The sequence below is a fragment of the Zalophus californianus genome, chromosome 5, assembly GCF_009762305.2.
Source record: "Zalophus californianus isolate mZalCal1 chromosome 5, mZalCal1.pri.v2, whole genome shotgun sequence".
Classification (NCBI taxonomy): Eukaryota; Metazoa; Chordata; class Mammalia; order Carnivora; family Otariidae; genus Zalophus; species Zalophus californianus.
Window position 1 is genome coordinate 62,249,636 of NC_045599.1, and position 17,908 is coordinate 62,267,543.

The window sequence follows — 17,908 nt, forward strand, 5'->3', positions numbered from 1 at the left end:
TTTATGTATCTTTGCCTAATATTTTTCATTATTAAACAAGTAATAACAGATTTGTAATGGGTTTATCACATCCTTAGGAATTTTCTTCATGGAGTCTCTTTTGAGAGATCTTCTTAAGAGTAAAGCTAATTTTAACTTAAATCACTGGGAAATCTGCTTCTGGGAATAAAAGGGATCTTTATATTACCAAAGTTGGATAAGAAGCAGGAAGGCAATACGTAACTGTTAGTTGTAAACTAAGGTGCTTTTATTAGGAATTTACATTGATTATATTTATCTGAAGAGAGCATTGTGATATTTTTTAAAAAATCATCTTGAAGATTCATCTGTATGTCTTTTTGTTGCTTTAAAATTGTGTTTGGCACCGTTCTAAAAAGTAATTATACTAACAGACTGCTATTTTATTTTGTATTGCTCATAAAACATCTTCCTGTATGATAGTTGTCAGACGTTAATATCTGATTATCAATGAATTAGGTTGTGAGTTTGTTGTTGAAAACCCTTGAATTTTATCATTGCTGATTCACCTCGCTATTATACCCCAATATCCCCAGCTCCAAAATAGTGTCACTGTTTTAGTGAGTATCTCAGAAATAGACTTAGTAAGCCAAAAATTGTCACCATTATGTAATATAGTAGAAGGGGGGGGAAAAAAGAATTAATGCTTGGAAAGAACAAGCTCCCAGTTGTTTTCCTTTAAAACAAAAATAGAATAAATGTAATGCCTGCAAGTTGTTTCATGCTGAAGCGCTTGCTGCATTTAGTCCTTAGCAGGCTTGGCAATGGCAGGGAAAGACTCCGTTCTATTCTGGAATCTGGACATGACTCTTAGCTCCATCATTTCTGAGTGCTATGACCTTGGATAAGCCACCCCTCTGAGCAATTTTCTAGAAGATGGGTGGAGTCTGAATGAGGGTTCTGTCTGGCTCTCCCAACACTCAGGGGTTTGACTAGAGAGAGACAAACTGAGAGTGTCCTCTATAGACACCACCGCCCATCAGGTATTTTTAAAAAATGGATGTTTCCACCAGAACAGAACATTTTAATAAAAACGTTGATATGGAACATAACGAGGCTTTTAAACAGAGACTTAGAGTCCTTTTGTCTTCATTTAAATCTGTTTTATTTTTCTTTCTGTGACACTATATAAAAATCTCATCAATATACAAAATCATGGGCGCCTGGGTGGCTCAGTTGGTTAAGCGACTGCCTTCGGCTCAGGTCATGATCCTGGAGTCCCGGGATCGAGTCCCACATCGGGCTCCCTGCTCAGCAGAGAGTCTGCTTCTCCTTCTCACCCTCCTCCCTCTCATGCTCTCTGTCTCTCATTCTCTCTCTCAAATAAATAAATAAAATCTTTAAAAAAAAAAAAAAAATATACAAAATCATTCTGAGCCTCAGATTTTCTCATTTTCTCTGGATGAGAGCTTTGATTAGCTTTTTACAAGTTCTTCATTAGTAATTGGCTTGCTCTTTTGTTTTTGTTTTTGGCTGTTGTCTCTAATAAGTTTCTGTTCTATCAAAGAATTCTTTGAGGATGGTCTGAAATATGCTATTCTGCGTTATGTTACAGAGTATTACAATTTAATATTCTTTATAAAATGCAACCAACAAGTGCTATCAGGATTAAATGTTCATTTCTTCTTTTTGATGCTGGTGGCTGGGATGGGTTGTTTAGTCTTATCATCATGCCTGACCTAGTTGTGCAGCCATTCCTGTTTAATTAATAGACATTTACATAAGCTCTTTTTCCCCCAGCAAGCTTCATAATGGTCTTGTTGGTTATCTCCTTTCGCCCTGTGAAGTAGCAGCAGTGCTGTTTCTATTTTGCATATCAAAATACAGAGAGATTAAATAATGTACAGCAAATTGATAACTGAAGAAGTTTGGGAACTCAGAATTCTGACATATTAATGGTGTTGCTTAAAGCAACAACCCATATAGAGTCTATAAATGTATTCCAACTCTGCTTTCTAATCCAGGGGTTGGAGTTGGGACTGTCAGCAGCCCTTTGTAGATGTATGCAGGAGTGGGAGAATTAGTTTCTGGACTCCCTCTGGAGCCATGAAAGGAAAGTTTTTGTTAGCAGAGGAGGTGGTATCTAAGAACTATTGCTGTGATGTTTGTAATTTTTAATAAAAATTCTAGGAAGCCTAGTGGCTTCTGTGCAGCATATGAATTTGAAGAACTCTTTTTTTTTTTTTAATCTACCTTTCCAAACACCGTTAGGGTTTTATTCCTAGTTAACTGGCCACAAAATAACAACAGGTGCAACTTGAGCAAAGCGTCGCTTCCCCGAGCTCCCCGTCTGTCCAAGAAACAGGAGAACTTGCTGACCTCTCATGGTACTTGGGCACGACTTTGATTTCTTTCCCACTTGAATCTATTTTTGAATATTCTCTCACTGTCTTTGTAGCTGTTTCCTCACACACTCGTTGACGATAGATGTCTGTCCTGGGATATTTCTTTCCTCCCCCCGTTTTTCCCTGTCTCTTTTCAAAACTATAAGAAAGGATTGCTTGTACTTCAAATCTTGCTTCTTTGTCTTGTCTAGGTGTTGATTACTTCCAGAGAATTCTTTGGATCTTACAGGGATCGCTTCAGTTATTTAACGTCACCAACACCATAAACAAAAATAGGCATTTTGGGGGCGCCTGGGTGGCTCAGTCGGGTAAGCGTCTGCCTTCGGATTGAGCCCCGCGTCGGGCTCCCTGCTCCGCGGGAAGCCTGCTTCTCCCTCTCCCACTCCCCCTGCGTGTGTTCCCTCTCTCGCTCTTTCTGTCAAAAAAAAAAAAAAAAAAAGCATTTTTCTTCTCTAACTTTACCAGACTTCTCAGTCTTACTTAAAAGATGGAAGTCTGCATGTCCCTCACTTAGCTCCCTTCCCACTAAACTTGGAGTGATCTCTTTCTGTCTTAGAGCCTCCAGCCACAGGCTTCTCTCCCTCCGCCCCAAGTCCTGCCCACTGTTTTCAGGCCTAGATGGGCTGAAGCGCCATGTCTTCAGCAAGTCTTTGCTGCCCCTCCTCCCACCAGTCAGAACTGACCTCTCCTTTCTCTCAGTTCCCATATTCCTGGATTTCTGCCTTTTGAGTGGTACATAATCTGTTGTGTGTTATAGTGATTTCTGTAACCCTTGAATCGTGGTTGCCCTCATGAGCATGGGGAAAGATGAGGAGCGGAGAGGAGATGTTCTATTCCATTTGACTCCAGGTCCCTCTGGGCTCATAAAAATATACATCCTGTGCACAGTCCAGTGTTTCCAACTGCGTTGCACTCAACGCAGCGTTATGGAAACCCCTCACGTTACAACAAGCATTAGATTTGCAGGATGAAATAGTAGTTGAGGAGGCATCAGGATCTCACCATGAGTATCACTCCAGGGAACAAAGAGTCTTTCTGTCCATGGGTCCTCAGGTCTGGGCTGCCTCTCGTTTATTGGCGAGCTCATCTCTGGCCTCTAGCACTTGCAAGCCTGTCTCAGGATCCCCTGCATCTCACAGTGGGGAGCATATTCTCTACTAGTGCCTGAGATCCCTACGGACTTCTCTGGAGTGGGAGGCTTCCTCATGTCTCTTCTCCAAATGATGAAAAGAAAAAATCCCTCCCACAGAGGGTACCTCTCTGCCAGCTTTTCTGGTTTCTGCTCACAAGTCCCACTACTCCCCCCGCCAGCATCAGGCCAAATGAAATTTCTGTTCTCCCTAGGGATTTCTTCTTCCATTCTCTTTAGAAATCCTAAGTGGAGGAGAGTGAGTGGTGAAAAACGTATTTGACCTTTGGAATTCTCTCCCCTGGAGGTGCAAACCAGGACTTTGAGTATTGGGGGAGCAGCTGGATTGTAAACCTCAGGAGTTGAGATAATGGGATGTTCTTTTCTATCTTTCTAGTACCCAAAACTAGACTATAAACTCCATGAGAGCAGATTTTGCTTCTGTCTTGAGTATGCTTATATCTCCAGTGCCCAGAACAGTGCCTGGCATATAGAATTATGCTTCTAAATATTGCTTTGAATAAATGAATGGGTGGATGGACAGATAGATGGTTGAATGTTTAGCATGGAGTCTTACCCACAATAGGTATTCAGGGATATTTGTGAATGCATTAGTGAAAAACACATGAACTGATAGAGGAGTGAGTTAAGTAGAAAGTCATGAGTTTATTATATATTTTAATAGTGTTTTTTAGTTTCTTAGTCTGGGTTACACACCTTAGGGGGATACTGTGGTATGGCAGGGAGTAGGCTAACTCAGAGATTTAAAATATGCATCTTGGTACATCAATTTTTTTCAGTAGTAATATAGGATATTATTTTTTGTGTGGAAGCTAATACATAGATTTTAGAATGCATTGCATAGTTTTGTTTTTTTTTTTTAAGATTCATTTATTTATTTGAGAGAGAGAGAGTGAGCAGGGGGAGGGGAGGAGGAAGAGAGAGAATCCTGAAGCAGGCTACCTGCTGAGCACAGAGCCTGATGCAATGTGGGGCTCAATCCCAGGACTCTGAGATCATGACCTAAGCCAAAATCAAGAGTTGGCTGCTCAACCGACTGAGCCCCCCAGGCACCCCAGCTGGCATAAGTTTTTATGTGGAGAGTTATTCCTGACCATTCCTTTAGACCCTCTTCTTTGTTCTTAGATGCACTTTGGAAGAAATATTTGGGAAAACAGATACTGAAGTTCTTATCTTATCTGGAGACTCATAAACGTACAGAAGATACTGCCCCTGGTTTTGTGACGAGAGAAAATGTTTCTTTTCCCTTAACGTCCCCACAGCAGCAGAGGGGCCACTGGTGCGTTCCACACAAATATCCCCCTTTATAAAACAGGCTGCGTATGCCGATAATTTACTTTGGCACAGTAGCTTGTATTTGTCTATGCAGTAATTCCACTAATATATATTGAGTGCCTACTAGGTGAAAGGCACTATTATGGATGCTGAGATCAAAATAGTAATCAGAATCCTTCCTCTCCCCTCAAGGAATTACAGTCTAGTAACAGAAGATTCCTGTAAACAGTCAATTGCCTATGCAGAATGGTGTGGAATTAAACAGTAGGCGTAAGCAGGGGGTGCAGTGGGAACACAGAGGGAGGGCACCTGATGCAGGATTGGGGTAAAAGAAAGCTGAGATCTGTAGGAGAAATGGGCATTAGTAGGTGAGAAAAGGTGGGAGGGTATTCCAGACAGAGAGAACCTCATGCACAAAGGGTTAGAGGTAAGAAAAATAGTGTTTTGGGGGGAACAGCAAGTAGTTTACTGGTAAAATATAAATATAAGTACATAAATATAAGTAAATATCTAGTTTTCTAATTCTGAATAGGATTTTTAAACATAAAAATGATAAAAGAAATAAAAGAAAAAATACAGATTTAATTATCTAATACTACATTCCACATGTAAATCATCATGAGCAAAATTTAAAGACAATGAACAATCTAGAAATTTAAAATATTTTGAATATTTCAGCATCTTTTATGGGAGCTGGTGTTATTTGTTTATGGAGCACTCTATTACTAACATTTGAACCATCACTGTGAAGTGATGGCTGAGTGAATGAAAAGAATTAGTGTCCTCAAAAGTTATGAAAGAGCTAATACCCATTAATAAGAAAACCCCTGCAAACCCTCACTAGACAAATAGTCAAGAAAACATGAGCAGATATTTTAACTTGGGAGTCATCCTTGGTTCTTTCTTTTTTCTCATACAGCATATTGAATCCTTCAGCAAATCTTGTTGGCTCTCCTTTCAAAAATAAATCTCAAACCTGACCATTCTCCCCCACCCACACTACTATCACCTAGTACAGGCCACCATCCTGTCTGAGCTACTACACCACCTCCTACCTGCTCTTTTGCTTCTCCTTCTCCAGTATCAAGACTAATATTTGAAACTGTAAATCAGAATATGTCACTTACTTTAAAATCTCCCCAGTCTCCCCATCACACTCAGAATAAAACTCCAAATCTTTTCCGTGCCTTGCAAGGTGCTCCACGATCTTACCTTTTGGTTATCCCTCCAGTCTTCCTTTTGCCACTATTACCCTTCATCCCACCCGGCCACCTTGGTCTTCATACTGTTTTTTGAACACTCCAAGCACTCTCCCTCGGGAGGATCTTAAGGTCTTTGCCCTTGTTGTTCCCAAGCTGAAAATACTCATTTCCCAAAGAATTACATGGCTTGCTTGTCACTTGGTCAGCTCTCTGCTCAAGTGTTACCTCTGGCAAAGAGGCCTTCCCTCACCAACTGGCCGAAAATAGCATGCCTCCCCATCATTCTCTATATATTAAAATTTTTTCCTCTTACCCATTTGGACCCCTTCTGCCATACTCTATATAAAGCATGTAAAAAGAATAAAAGATGTAGACCCAGAAAATTCCTAATTCCTAAACATGTGAGTATGGAGTTGGAATCCCTCTTCTTCCCTCCCTACCCCTAGGCATCAGAAAAAAAGCATATGTAAACTTCTCTGGAGGGACACATTTATAATCCTAGGCCTCAAAGAATTACTGTATTTATAGTTCTACTTGGTCACAATTTAAAAAATACAGAATTTATAACAAGCCACTAAAAGTGAAAGCTAGCAAAAACAACAAACTATAGTATCAGATACTCAAATTTATATGTTAAAAATTTTTGGTGCAAAAATACAAAATAAATATGTTGACTGTAGTTATTAAAATAGAAGAAAATACTGACAGTATAATACAGGAAAAAAGACTATCAAAAATGATCAGGTGAATTTAATAAACAATCAAATAGAACTTTTGAAAGGAAAGCATCTAATTAGAAAGCCTCAACTGAAAAGCAATAAATACAGTTGAAGCATTGATGTGTTAGAAGAAGACTCTGAAGAATTATACACATTGTAGCAAAAATTGAGAGAAAGATCATAAACAGGCTAAGAGACACTACAGAGGGAGTAGGACAAAGACGTGTCTAATAGGAATTCCAGAAGGAGGAGCTGGAGGGAATAAAACAGAATTAATATTCAAAAAGCTGATGCTGAGAATTTTCCAGGATTGCTGAAAGGACTCTGATATTCAGATTCAGGAAGCTCAGTGAATCCAAGCAGGATAAATGAAAAGGAATCCACACATGGACACACTATAGTAGAACATCGAAGGGAAAGAGAAGATCTTAAAAAGTGACAATGTGGGTGCCTGTGTGGCTCAGTCAGTTAAATGTCTGCCTTTGGCTCAGGTCATGATCCCAGGGTCCTGGGATCAAGTCCCGCATCGGGCTCCCTGCTCAGCGGGAAGCCTGCTTCTCCCTCTCCCACTCCCCCTGCTTGTGTTCCTTCTCTTGCTTTGTCTCTCTCTGTCAAATAGATAAATAAATAAATAAATAAATAAATAATCAATCTTAAAAAAAAAAAGTGACAATGTGACCGATAGTTCACTTCCAAACAGACAAAAATGGAAGCCAGGAGAAAATGGGATAATATAGTCAAAGTGTTGAGAGAATATGATTGTATCCTAAAATTTTATATCTACAAAAACTTATTTTTCGAAAATGAGGGCAAAGATAAAGCATTAACAATATGGGACATTTACTACCTACAGATCTTCACTAAGGGGTGTTCTGAGGGACATATTTCAATGATAAAGAAAATGATCCTAGAATGAATACCCTAGATATAGGGAAAAAATGGTAAGCAAAAAGAATAGTCAAATGTGAGTAAATCTCAAGCGCTGAGTTCAAAACAGTAATAATATCTAATTTATGGGATTAAAAAACAAAAGATACAACTGAAATACTGCACAACAGTAGAACAGAAATCAGGAAGGAGTGATCAGAGTTAAACATCCCAGGGTACTTGAATTATTTGGGAAAAAGGCAAATATACTGAGTAACTATATTTTATTAAGTAAAATATTTACTTAAAGATTGTGGGATAATTTCAAATTCATAAAAAGAGAAAAAAGCAATGAGAAAATAATTTGAGCCTACACTCAATTAATCCAAAGGAAAGCAACAGAGGAGGAAAAATGAAAAGCAAAAGAAACATTAAAAACAGAATAAGTAAAAAGTCTAAAATAAGAGGTGGCTGGGTGGCTCAGTTGGTTAAGCATCTGACTCTTGATTTTGACTCAGGTCATGATCTCGGGGTCATGAGATCTAGCTGTGCATTGGGCTCTGGACTGAGCATGGAGGCTGTTTCAGATTCTCTCCCTCTCTCTCTGTGGCTCCCCCCACCAGTGCACTCTGCCCCTCCCCATCCTGCACATGTGTGCGTGTACGCTCTCTCTCTCTCTCCAAAAAGAAAAAGTCTAAAATAAGATGGAAGGAATTAAATTATACCAATGATCACAAAGCCTATAAATGAACTAAACGCTCCATTTAAGAGATAGATTAAAAAGGTGGATTTCTTAAAAACCTGTCAATGTTATTTTTATAGGAAACATATCAAACATGAGGATACACATTGAATGGCAAATAATTTTTAAAAGGCATAAGGTAAATAGAAATTTGGTGTGGCTATATTTTTATCAGAAGTCCCTTTTTTGGGGCACAGAAAGCATAATCAGAGATAAGTATGATCACTTTGTATTAAAGCTTCATTCCCTAGGAAAATATATGCATTTAAATAAAGCAGCTTCAGGTTATATAAAGCAAAAATCGACAAACTACAAGCAGAAGTGGACAGATCAGCTATTATAGGGGAGATTTGAACTTCTCTTAGAAATTCATAGATCAAGCGGATAGGAGTCTAGAAAATGTGGACAACACAATTAACCAGCTTGATCTAGTGACACATGGAGAGCGCTGTAGCCAACAACTCAAGATTCCATATTCTTTATACATATTCTTAAGCACCCATGGAACATTTAAAAATTAAGAACAACAGAATAGGTCCAAACAAAATATATGTTGGGAAAAAATAGAAATAAGCACAGAAATCTGTAAAACAGAAGACAAAGAAATTTCGCGAACACCAACAAAAAACATATGGCTGGGAGTGGCATGTAGTAGGCACTTGATAAACATCTATCTGTTCGATGAATAAAAAGCAATAGAAAACTACATGTGTGTACATGAAAAAGTTTGAAATTCACCAAATAGTGATGAAATCTGAGTTGGGCAGTTTTAGGTTATCCTGCTTTTACTCTTTGTTCTTTTCTGTATTTTCTGAGCTCTCTGTATATATTGCCCTTACAATTTTATGAAAACACATTATTTTAAAATAAAAACAAATAGATTTTTGAAGAGATGGGCTAGAGAGGATTAAATGTCCTTGCTGCCACCTCTGGTCAGTGGGGTGAGGCGGTGCAGTGTAAAGACTGGACTTTGGAGGTGCTTCACCCCTCACTACATGGGTGACTTTAAACATAATCCCTTTGAACCCATTCTCCAAAGTGGCAAAAAGAAAGCTTTCCTCAAAGAATTATTCAGATAGGTGACCCTGTGCAAAGCACTTAGTACAGTGTCTCATACTGTAGCTGTTCGATAGCCCTGTTCCTCTCCCTGCTTGAGGAAGCAGGCTTAGGGAAATATTTCTCTCCATTTCTGAGGAATGTACCCTGAGTGCAAGGCAAATTTGATCAGTCTGGAATATGAAACTGGATGAAAGCTTAGTATGTGAAATTATATTTGTGCCCTCCTGGAGAGCCAGGAAAATTAAGACACGAACCAAGAAATTCATCCCCTTTATTAGATGTAAGAATGAAGGTGCAGTATTATCATTTCCTTGTGATAGTAATATCTAATAGTTCTGAAACCAATTCACAGTTTTCATGTCAGACTTATTTTATGAGACATTTAACCATTGCTAAATTAAATTTCATAGGAGAATGTGCCTATATAACTCCTCTGGAGTTACAGAGATAGAAATCGGACCCATCATTTCTATTTTCACGGAAAACCATTTAGCAGAACTTTGCTCCAGTAGAAGTGTTTATTGAGTTGTAAGCCTAACACAGTTCATTGGCTGCATGTATTTCCACACTGACATTTTTCTCAGTGCAGATTTGCATCAGTTCATTAGTACTGACAGCAGATGGTAGCACTTTCACACAAATTTACCTTCTGAATTGATCTAAGAAATGTCACTAAAAAGATCCTGACAGTTTTGATGTTCTTCCATTTCTGAAAATGGTATGTTAAACAAATAAGGTGTAGGATTTTAGATTTTTTTGAACTCCAGCACGTAATTCCTAAACCAAAAATGAAAGACGGCTTTCATCTCTGATTCTGGCTGTCTGAAGCCTGAGCCTTAAAAAATCCAGATAGCATGATCCTTAAAAAATCTCCATTGTAGAAAAATGGCTTTTGGAGAGTATTATCCAGATTGATTGTCTACACTAATCAGATGGCTCAAATTATTTGTAAATTCTCTACTTTGCTTTGAATACAAATTGCTTGGCTTGCAGAAGTAGTGGATTGAATGTGACCAAAAACATAGTATTGGCTCAGGTCATAAGGCTAACTTTGAATTCTGTCACTTCCGCAGAATTAAGATATCCCTAAGATTAGCCACATTTTAAAACTACGGATCCTTTTGCCTTTAGTTAGGGTTAAGTCATTATAAAATTATCAGGCAGGAAAACTTAATATTTGCTAATTGAATGAATGCGGGTGTATATGAATTCTAATCACATTGGGGAAACTTTTTATTTTTCTACATTAAATAATCATTATTATATTCATAATAACTAAGGTCTGTATTCAGTAGTCTTACATATTTAGAAACAAGGATTTGGGGGTATTTTAAAAATTAATTTTCCGTCTGTATTTGAAAAGTAATTAATGGTTTGGTTAATTTGCCACAACTAAGAGGAGCTGTTATATTTGAGAAAGCATTGGGTGTTGGCCATATACAGTTTAACCATGGAGGTGATTATGGATGTTTTTGACACATTGCTAGAAGAGTGGTCATGATTAACAACATACTTAAGGGATTTATTTAACAACAAGAAGGAGCTTTTGGGTTCCAAGTGCTCTCAAAATCAAGGGACCCTTTTTATTTTATTCATGGCACTTATTATTATTTGGATTATCTTGTTTCTTTATTTGTTCTATGTATTTATTGGCTGTCTCTTGCACTGGCATGTAAGTTCCATGGGATCAGGGACTTTATTTCTGAGATATAGTGATCTCTATTACTATATGCAGAACTGTTCCTGGCAGACATGTAAGAGATGATCAATAGATATGTGTTGAATTAATAAGCACTAGTTTAAGGCAGGTAAGAGGAGCCAGAATTAAGCCGGGCTGGAGGACTTGCCTTAGGCATAACACATTTGGTTTGTGACCCTAGGGTTGGCTTAGGGAAAAGCGGGAGGGGGTAGGGAAAGAGCAGGAAAGAGGGAGCCCAGGCTCTGCTGTAAGTCAGGCCGCCGGGCAGACTCTGGAAGTGGCACTTGGGAGACATACACCAACCCACACCCAATGGATACCTCAACCCTCATCATGTATATGCATCCCCAAATCTCCACACCCAGTGTCTCCAATACATAGTGGAGGTGCCTCCAATTTCCTGTGAGTAGGTTTGTGCACATTCACACAGACGTAAGTGTTTTGGGGTTCGAGGCTAGAGTTAGCAGCAACAACCACATGTAATTCTTTCCAGGGATGCTCTGAGTTCAGCTCCTCCTTGGACCGGCTGAGAAGAGGAGAAGAAGCCAAGAGAAGTTAGGCCCCTAGTCCAAATCCAGCCAAGAGGCTTGTTTTATTTGGCCCAGTCTGTTTTTTTTTTTTTTTTTTTTAAGTGCCAAAATTTAAATTTAGGAAGTTTTACATAAAAATCTGGATTCCTAGGCTATTTTGACAAATGGGAAGACCTGGCACACGGAACCTGCATTCCCACATGGCACAATTGGCTGGAGCAGAGTAGCAATCATAGTCTTGGCTGAGAGCACCCTCTGGTCCCCCATAGTCCCTGTCACTTGCTGGTGTATTCAACTGACCTTGCTCCTTCAGGTCACCTGCACAATCTCTGTAGGCATTTGTCTTAGATTGCTTGGGAAGCTGTAACAAAATACCACAGACTGGGTAGTCTATAGACAACAGAAATGTATTTCTCACAATTCTGAAGTCTGAGCTCAGGGTGCCAGTCTGTTCTCATGAGGGCCCCCTTTCAGGTCACACACTTCTTGTTGTGACCTCACGTTGCAGAATGGGGTGAGCTAGCATTTGGAGGTCTCTAAGGTCCTAAATCTCATTCCTGAGGGCTCTACCCTCCTGACCTAATCACCTCCCAAAGGTCCCACCTCCTATAAGACCATCACCTTGGGCATTAGAATTTCAACATATGAATTCGGGGAGATACAAACATTTAGACCATAGCAGTATTTGCAGTTGCAGTCTTTGGCATAATGGTGAATCCACAATGTAAACGATCAATAAATTTATTGTCAATAATTGCTTTTGCGTCAGTACAATTTGTGCGAGGTCACTCCCTACAGGAAACCTCCTAGGGCTCCCCATTGTTTGACAAATGATGTGCATCTCCCTACCCTGGCAGCGAGCTGACCTGTATTTCTATGCAGTCATTCTCTTATAAAGGCAGTGGAATTCCAGTGAATGGGCTTTTGACTTCCAGAAACAGCCCTATAAGCTTGGGAAAGACAGAAGGATAGAAACAGATAAACAGAGGAACTCAGGAAGACAGACAGACAGACAGAAGTACAACAATTTAAATAATGCAGGCCATTCTCCTGCCTCATCCCCCTGCCATTCTACCCATGGAACATGTGCCTCTTGGCACTGCAGTCAGGCTTGAAACAATCAACATAGTGGCCAAGTTTCTGCAAAAAAGTGTGCGAAAGATTTTGTTCCCCTTGCAAAGAGGTGAATGAAATATGTTGTTCAAATGGTCAGGCTTTTGGGTTTTGCAGACATCCCTGAGGAAAAACTGGGGAATAATTATAAGCCGAAGGGAAACACCAGTTGACATCGAATTCGAGGGAACTGATACAATGGATCTATAATTCGTATTGTGTAAACAAAACCGTGTACCCTCCTCCCCTTGAATGTACTGCTTTATCAATTTGTAACTCCTTCTCTCCAGCTTTTTCTCATGTTTGGATTATGAATTATATTTCAAAACTGAAAGTGATCTGTATCTTAATTTAGTAACTTGGACAAACTTTTATTTTAACAAACCAGATTGTGTGTTTTAACTTTTTCAAAGTAATTCACACTGGCAATCCCGGACCAACTCTGATTTTTACAGGAGCATCCAATACTTGGGCAACCCTTTTTTGTACTTCATCCCTGCAAGACGAATGAATTCATGACTCCTGTATTAAAGAATTCTCGAAAAATCAATAGGTAAGAAACATCATCAAGATACGTTGGCTTTTACTCTTATTTTAAAAATGTAAATCTTTTTATGTGACTCTAAAACCTAAGCTAAAAAAGAAATATATTTTGTAATAATAGTAATGGCTAACAGTTATTTTTACTGTGTGCTAGGCACAGTTCTAAGTATTTTAGATAATATTAATACATTGGATTTTTATAACACCCCATGAGCTAAGTTCCATTATTTTACCCAGTTTACAGAGGAGAAAGCTAAAGCACAGAGAGGTTAAATGACTTGGCCAAGTTCACACAACTTGTTCAGTGGTAGAACTGGGATTTGAACCTGGGCATTTTCGCCTAAGAGCCATGCTCTTAACCACTACACTCTGCTACCTTAGCAAATGCCGTAAATTTTAAGTGTCAAATTGGAATCATCAAGAGGAGTCAGGAGCCTTAATGCCTTGACTCCCCCATTAACTACCTCAGTCTCTTTGGACCTCAAGTCCATGTCAGGCAATGGAGCTGACATTTGGAAATGCTGGGATTCCACGTGGTGGGCACACACCTTTGAAGACAGCTCATCTCTTCTGTTGGTAGTGATTTTCTACCACTCATCCAACATTAGAATTGCCTGTATTTTCACTTGTTTCCTAGGAGTGTCAATTATATCACGTCATGGCTGAGCATTGTAGGGCCAGTTGTTGGGCTAAATCTACCTCTGAGTTATGCCAGAACAGCCTCTCAGGATGAATGAAATGTCACTTGACAAGGTAAAAAGGAAAGCCTGCACTGAATGTTTTGCTATTATAAAGATCCTGTTGTCTCTGTTGTACTTGGGGTCCCTACTGGCCCCATCACATATTAAGTCTTCTTTCATCTTTAATAGACTGAATATGAACTGTTTGTTTAGGTTTTCAACCAACCAGTGCCCAAGCATTTGGGAAGCATTGGACTTTGCTATAATAACACTCACCCAACTACAGGAGTGGATGACTTTATTTCAGAATTGTTATTCTTGAAATAAGTCTTTACTGTTCAGTTAACCTCCTTTTATTCTCTTAGCTTTTGTTTTGTTCTTGTTCTTATTTTCTTCTATTGAGCCAAAGACCTAGAAATTGCGGCATGAAGAACACCAAAAGTGTACCTGGCCAGCTCTGGTTTTAATAGGATAAATACCATGCGATAGTTCAACTCACCAAGATTTTGACATGGATTTATTTTTCCATTGGAAGCAAATGTCTGCAGTAACTGCTATGCTGTATCCCTCATCTGGAAGAATTGTTGGTTTGGAGTTGCTTGCTTTGTTTTTCATTTTATCTTGCCAGGGGCTGAAACTAAGACAAAAATGTAGTTGTCTCTTTAAAGAATCTAGATTAGTGTCTATCGATGAGGGATGTATTTTAGGGTCATCTGAGGATCTTTTATGATTCAAGTGCTGGGGTCCACCTCCTGCAATAGCCTCTCTGGGGTAGTTCTGACACACCTGCTTCTGGAGAACCTCTGGTCTGGATGTACCTTTAGTGTGGTATTTATTTGTTTTGTTTTGGTCTCCCAACAGGCCTTTTCCAATTCTGTGTGTCACTCCAACAAGCTGGACTTACTTTCTAACATTTGTCTGGGCATTGCCCTGAGCCTCCTGGTTATTAAGAATATCCAGGAGACGTGTGTTCACGAGGCAGGCCACTCAGAGGAAGTGGTCAGGGAGAAGGGGTTATCGGCTAGCCAATTACAGAAGACAGTGCCCGCACTTTTAGTCTGTAGGTTCGGGGCTGAGCTCTCACACATGGAGCAGAAGTAGAGAATGGGTTAATTCAAACTGCTAGAAAAGCTAAAAGTAAATTTTAAAATGCTGAGCTGCACATATTCATGCTGGGATGAGAGCCTGCTTACATGCTTGCTGGGCATTTTGGTATTTACCACTTAACATCTTTTCAACTTCTGCAGGGATTTCCGCCCCCCTCCCAATGTAAACACAGATTTCTCAGCAAGTCATTTCTCAGACCATGTCATTTCTCGAGTAAAAAAAAAACAATAAATTATAATAATGTGTCATCTGGATGATGTACTTGTCTGGAAATAATAGTTATCCTTTGCTAACAGATTCTGAGATGATAGTAGTCAATCACTGTAGGGACAGTGTGTAGGTTTTTTTTTTTGGTGTTGGTGTTGTTGTTTTTAAATTAATTTTTTTTCTCTGATTGATGAAGACCTTAAAATTCATCAGTAGCAAGAAAAAGTCCTGAAAAGCTCTTATAGGTTCTAGAGACCTCCCTCCTCAGATAGATCCCTCTCCTCAGGCCGCTCTGTTTCTTTTCAGAATATTTGGCACTTAAAAAAAACCCACACATTTAATTTTTGGTTGACAAAAATTTCCATTTTTTAAGAATGCAGCTATATAACAGACTGTTATCCCAACAGTTATAAAACATTAGAAAATATTTTGTTTTCTCAAAGTAACGGTTCTTACTCTGCAATACGAGGATTTTCCCTCCGGGTTTCTTCTCCAGTTAATATAATGCAAAACCCTTTCAATCAGAAATAAGGCTGGTTAAAGCTGCTTCCAGCCAATATCCTAAACTCTGCTTTTGTGTAGCCTTGGAAAACTTACTTCACCTCTTTGGTCCTCAGCTGTGTGATTTGTGAGAACAATTGCAATTCTCGGGTCTGTGAAATCGAAGTGTAGAGATCTAGACTGAGTTTGGTTAGCTGCTAGCTGCGTGACTTGGGCTAATTTTCCTAATTTTCTTTAGTCTTTTACCATTTCTGTTTGAAGAGTCCCGTAATATCCACCCCCCTCACCTAACCAGATCAGGGAGGAGATCAAAATGGTAAGTCAACCTGAATGTGCTTCATAACCTGCACAATGCCATATGGAGAGAGAGGCGTGAGGGATAATTGGCCCCAGCTCCTGCCCAGCACCAGCACACCTTCTCCCTCCCACCTTATTTCAGGCCTGATTCCTCCCGACACGCATGGGCCCCACCTCCTTATCTGACTGTTGTTCATGCTGGCTCCCACCTGGAAATGCTTCCTTCTCCATCTCTCTACTCAATTCCCAACCTACTCTATAAAATTCACTCTTACAAAGCCATCTCTGATCACCACAGCCACCACTGGTCAGCCTCTCCTTTCATTATTTACTATACTTAGTCATATTAGCATTTCATTGTCTCCCTTCACTCTGATTTCTTCCTCTCCTTAATGATGGGTAGTAAGTACTGACCCCGATTTTTTTTTTTTTTTTTGGTATGTTATAAAGGTGGCATGCACAGAAGAGTTGCTGTCTGTCCCTTGGAAGTGATCCAGGGAAGTAAGGCTCTCAGTCCAAAGATTCAAGTGGGTGGGTGAGAGGCCGTGTTGACCATTTGGTACTAGCTTACAGACCGGGAGCTAAAAAAACAAAGTTAACCATCCTCCTAACACAGATGTATTAGAATAAAGAGGAAGAAAGGATGTTAAAACTGGATTTTTCCATCCATTTTTCCTGAGAATAGGTATAGTTCTTCATGCTCTCAAGATATGAGGAAATGGAGGTCTGCACTGTCACAACCAGCTCTTACATAATTCAGAGCTGATATTCCAGTGAGTTGGGTTTTTTATTTTTTTTTATGATTAAAATATGAGAGTAAGAATATGCAAATATTCACTCCACCAGCTACCTATTGAGTTCCTCTTACATACTGAGCCCTAGGCTAGCTGCCAGGGATGGTAAGTGGAAAGACATAACCCTGGCTCATAAGAATGCCACAGTCCAATGGAAAGACAGACAAGAAGATTCAGGGACAGAGGGATGTGTGCTGTGGCAAAGGTGTGCAAAGGAAGCACCCAGGAAGATTTGTAGAAGAGGAATGTGAGTGGAGTCGTGAAAACCTTAGGATTTAGCCAGGTCGAGAATGTAGGAAAGACCTTGAAAATGCATAGGGAAGTGGTCAAGGGTGAGGCTGGCTAGCAGGACTGGGGCTAGGTCTGGAGAAGATCGATTGCCACACTGAGAATTTGTATTTGGTCTAAAAACCAGAAAGAGCCACTGAGGGAATTCAGGTAGAGGAGGTGAAGTGATCACATTTGCATTTTAGAAAGATCCTATATTTTTAAAATGACTATTGCATGTAACTAATCACACATACACTGTCAATTTTTTCACCAGCAGGTTCTGGCCCACAGGCTTTAGAAGGTACGAGTGCAGAAAGGGCTGGGAGTATGCCAAGGACATTTTTCAATTTTTGCCCAGGGCCTTCCAAAACAAAACTTATCAGTGTCCTGAAAAGCCTGGCTGTGTTACCTGGGGCAAGTGACTCCACCTCTCTGAGACTCTCTTTGCTAATGTATTAAATAGAAGGAAGTGTATTAAATCAAGTAAAATCCAGTTATTAGTTTATGACCTATATATATATATATATGTTTATGAAATAGAATATGTCTGGGAAACGCTCCCTGTGTGTCTTCTTTATTCTCACACTACACACACAACACTACTGACTCTAGATGTGTGGATTTTTCACACAACAAACAATTCTGCAGTACCAGCTGGGGTCCTACAATTCAGTTCTGACACTATCAATCTGGAGTTTAGGATCAAAGCCTGTAAGTTAAGACCTAAGTCCCACAAGACTGCCCCACTTTAAGACCCCAGTCACAAGTCCCAGATTATCACCTGTGTTTC

At 39.5% G+C, this 17,908-nt stretch overlaps 1 protein-coding gene across 6 annotated transcripts in view; it reads left to right on the forward strand.

Moving 5' to 3' along the window:
• Positions 1-17,908, forward strand: part of ATP6AP1L (ATPase H+ transporting accessory protein 1 like) — a 286,142-nt gene that overhangs the window by 212,663 nt on the left and 55,571 nt on the right. For all 6 annotated transcript variants that reach the window (XM_027605199.2, XM_027605195.2, XM_027605194.2 and 3 more), the window contains one exon: positions 13,175-13,272. In XM_027605199.2, coding sequence (XP_027461000.1) covers positions 13,175-13,272 — 98 coding nt within the window. The remainder of the gene's footprint in view (positions 1-13,174; positions 13,273-17,908) is intronic.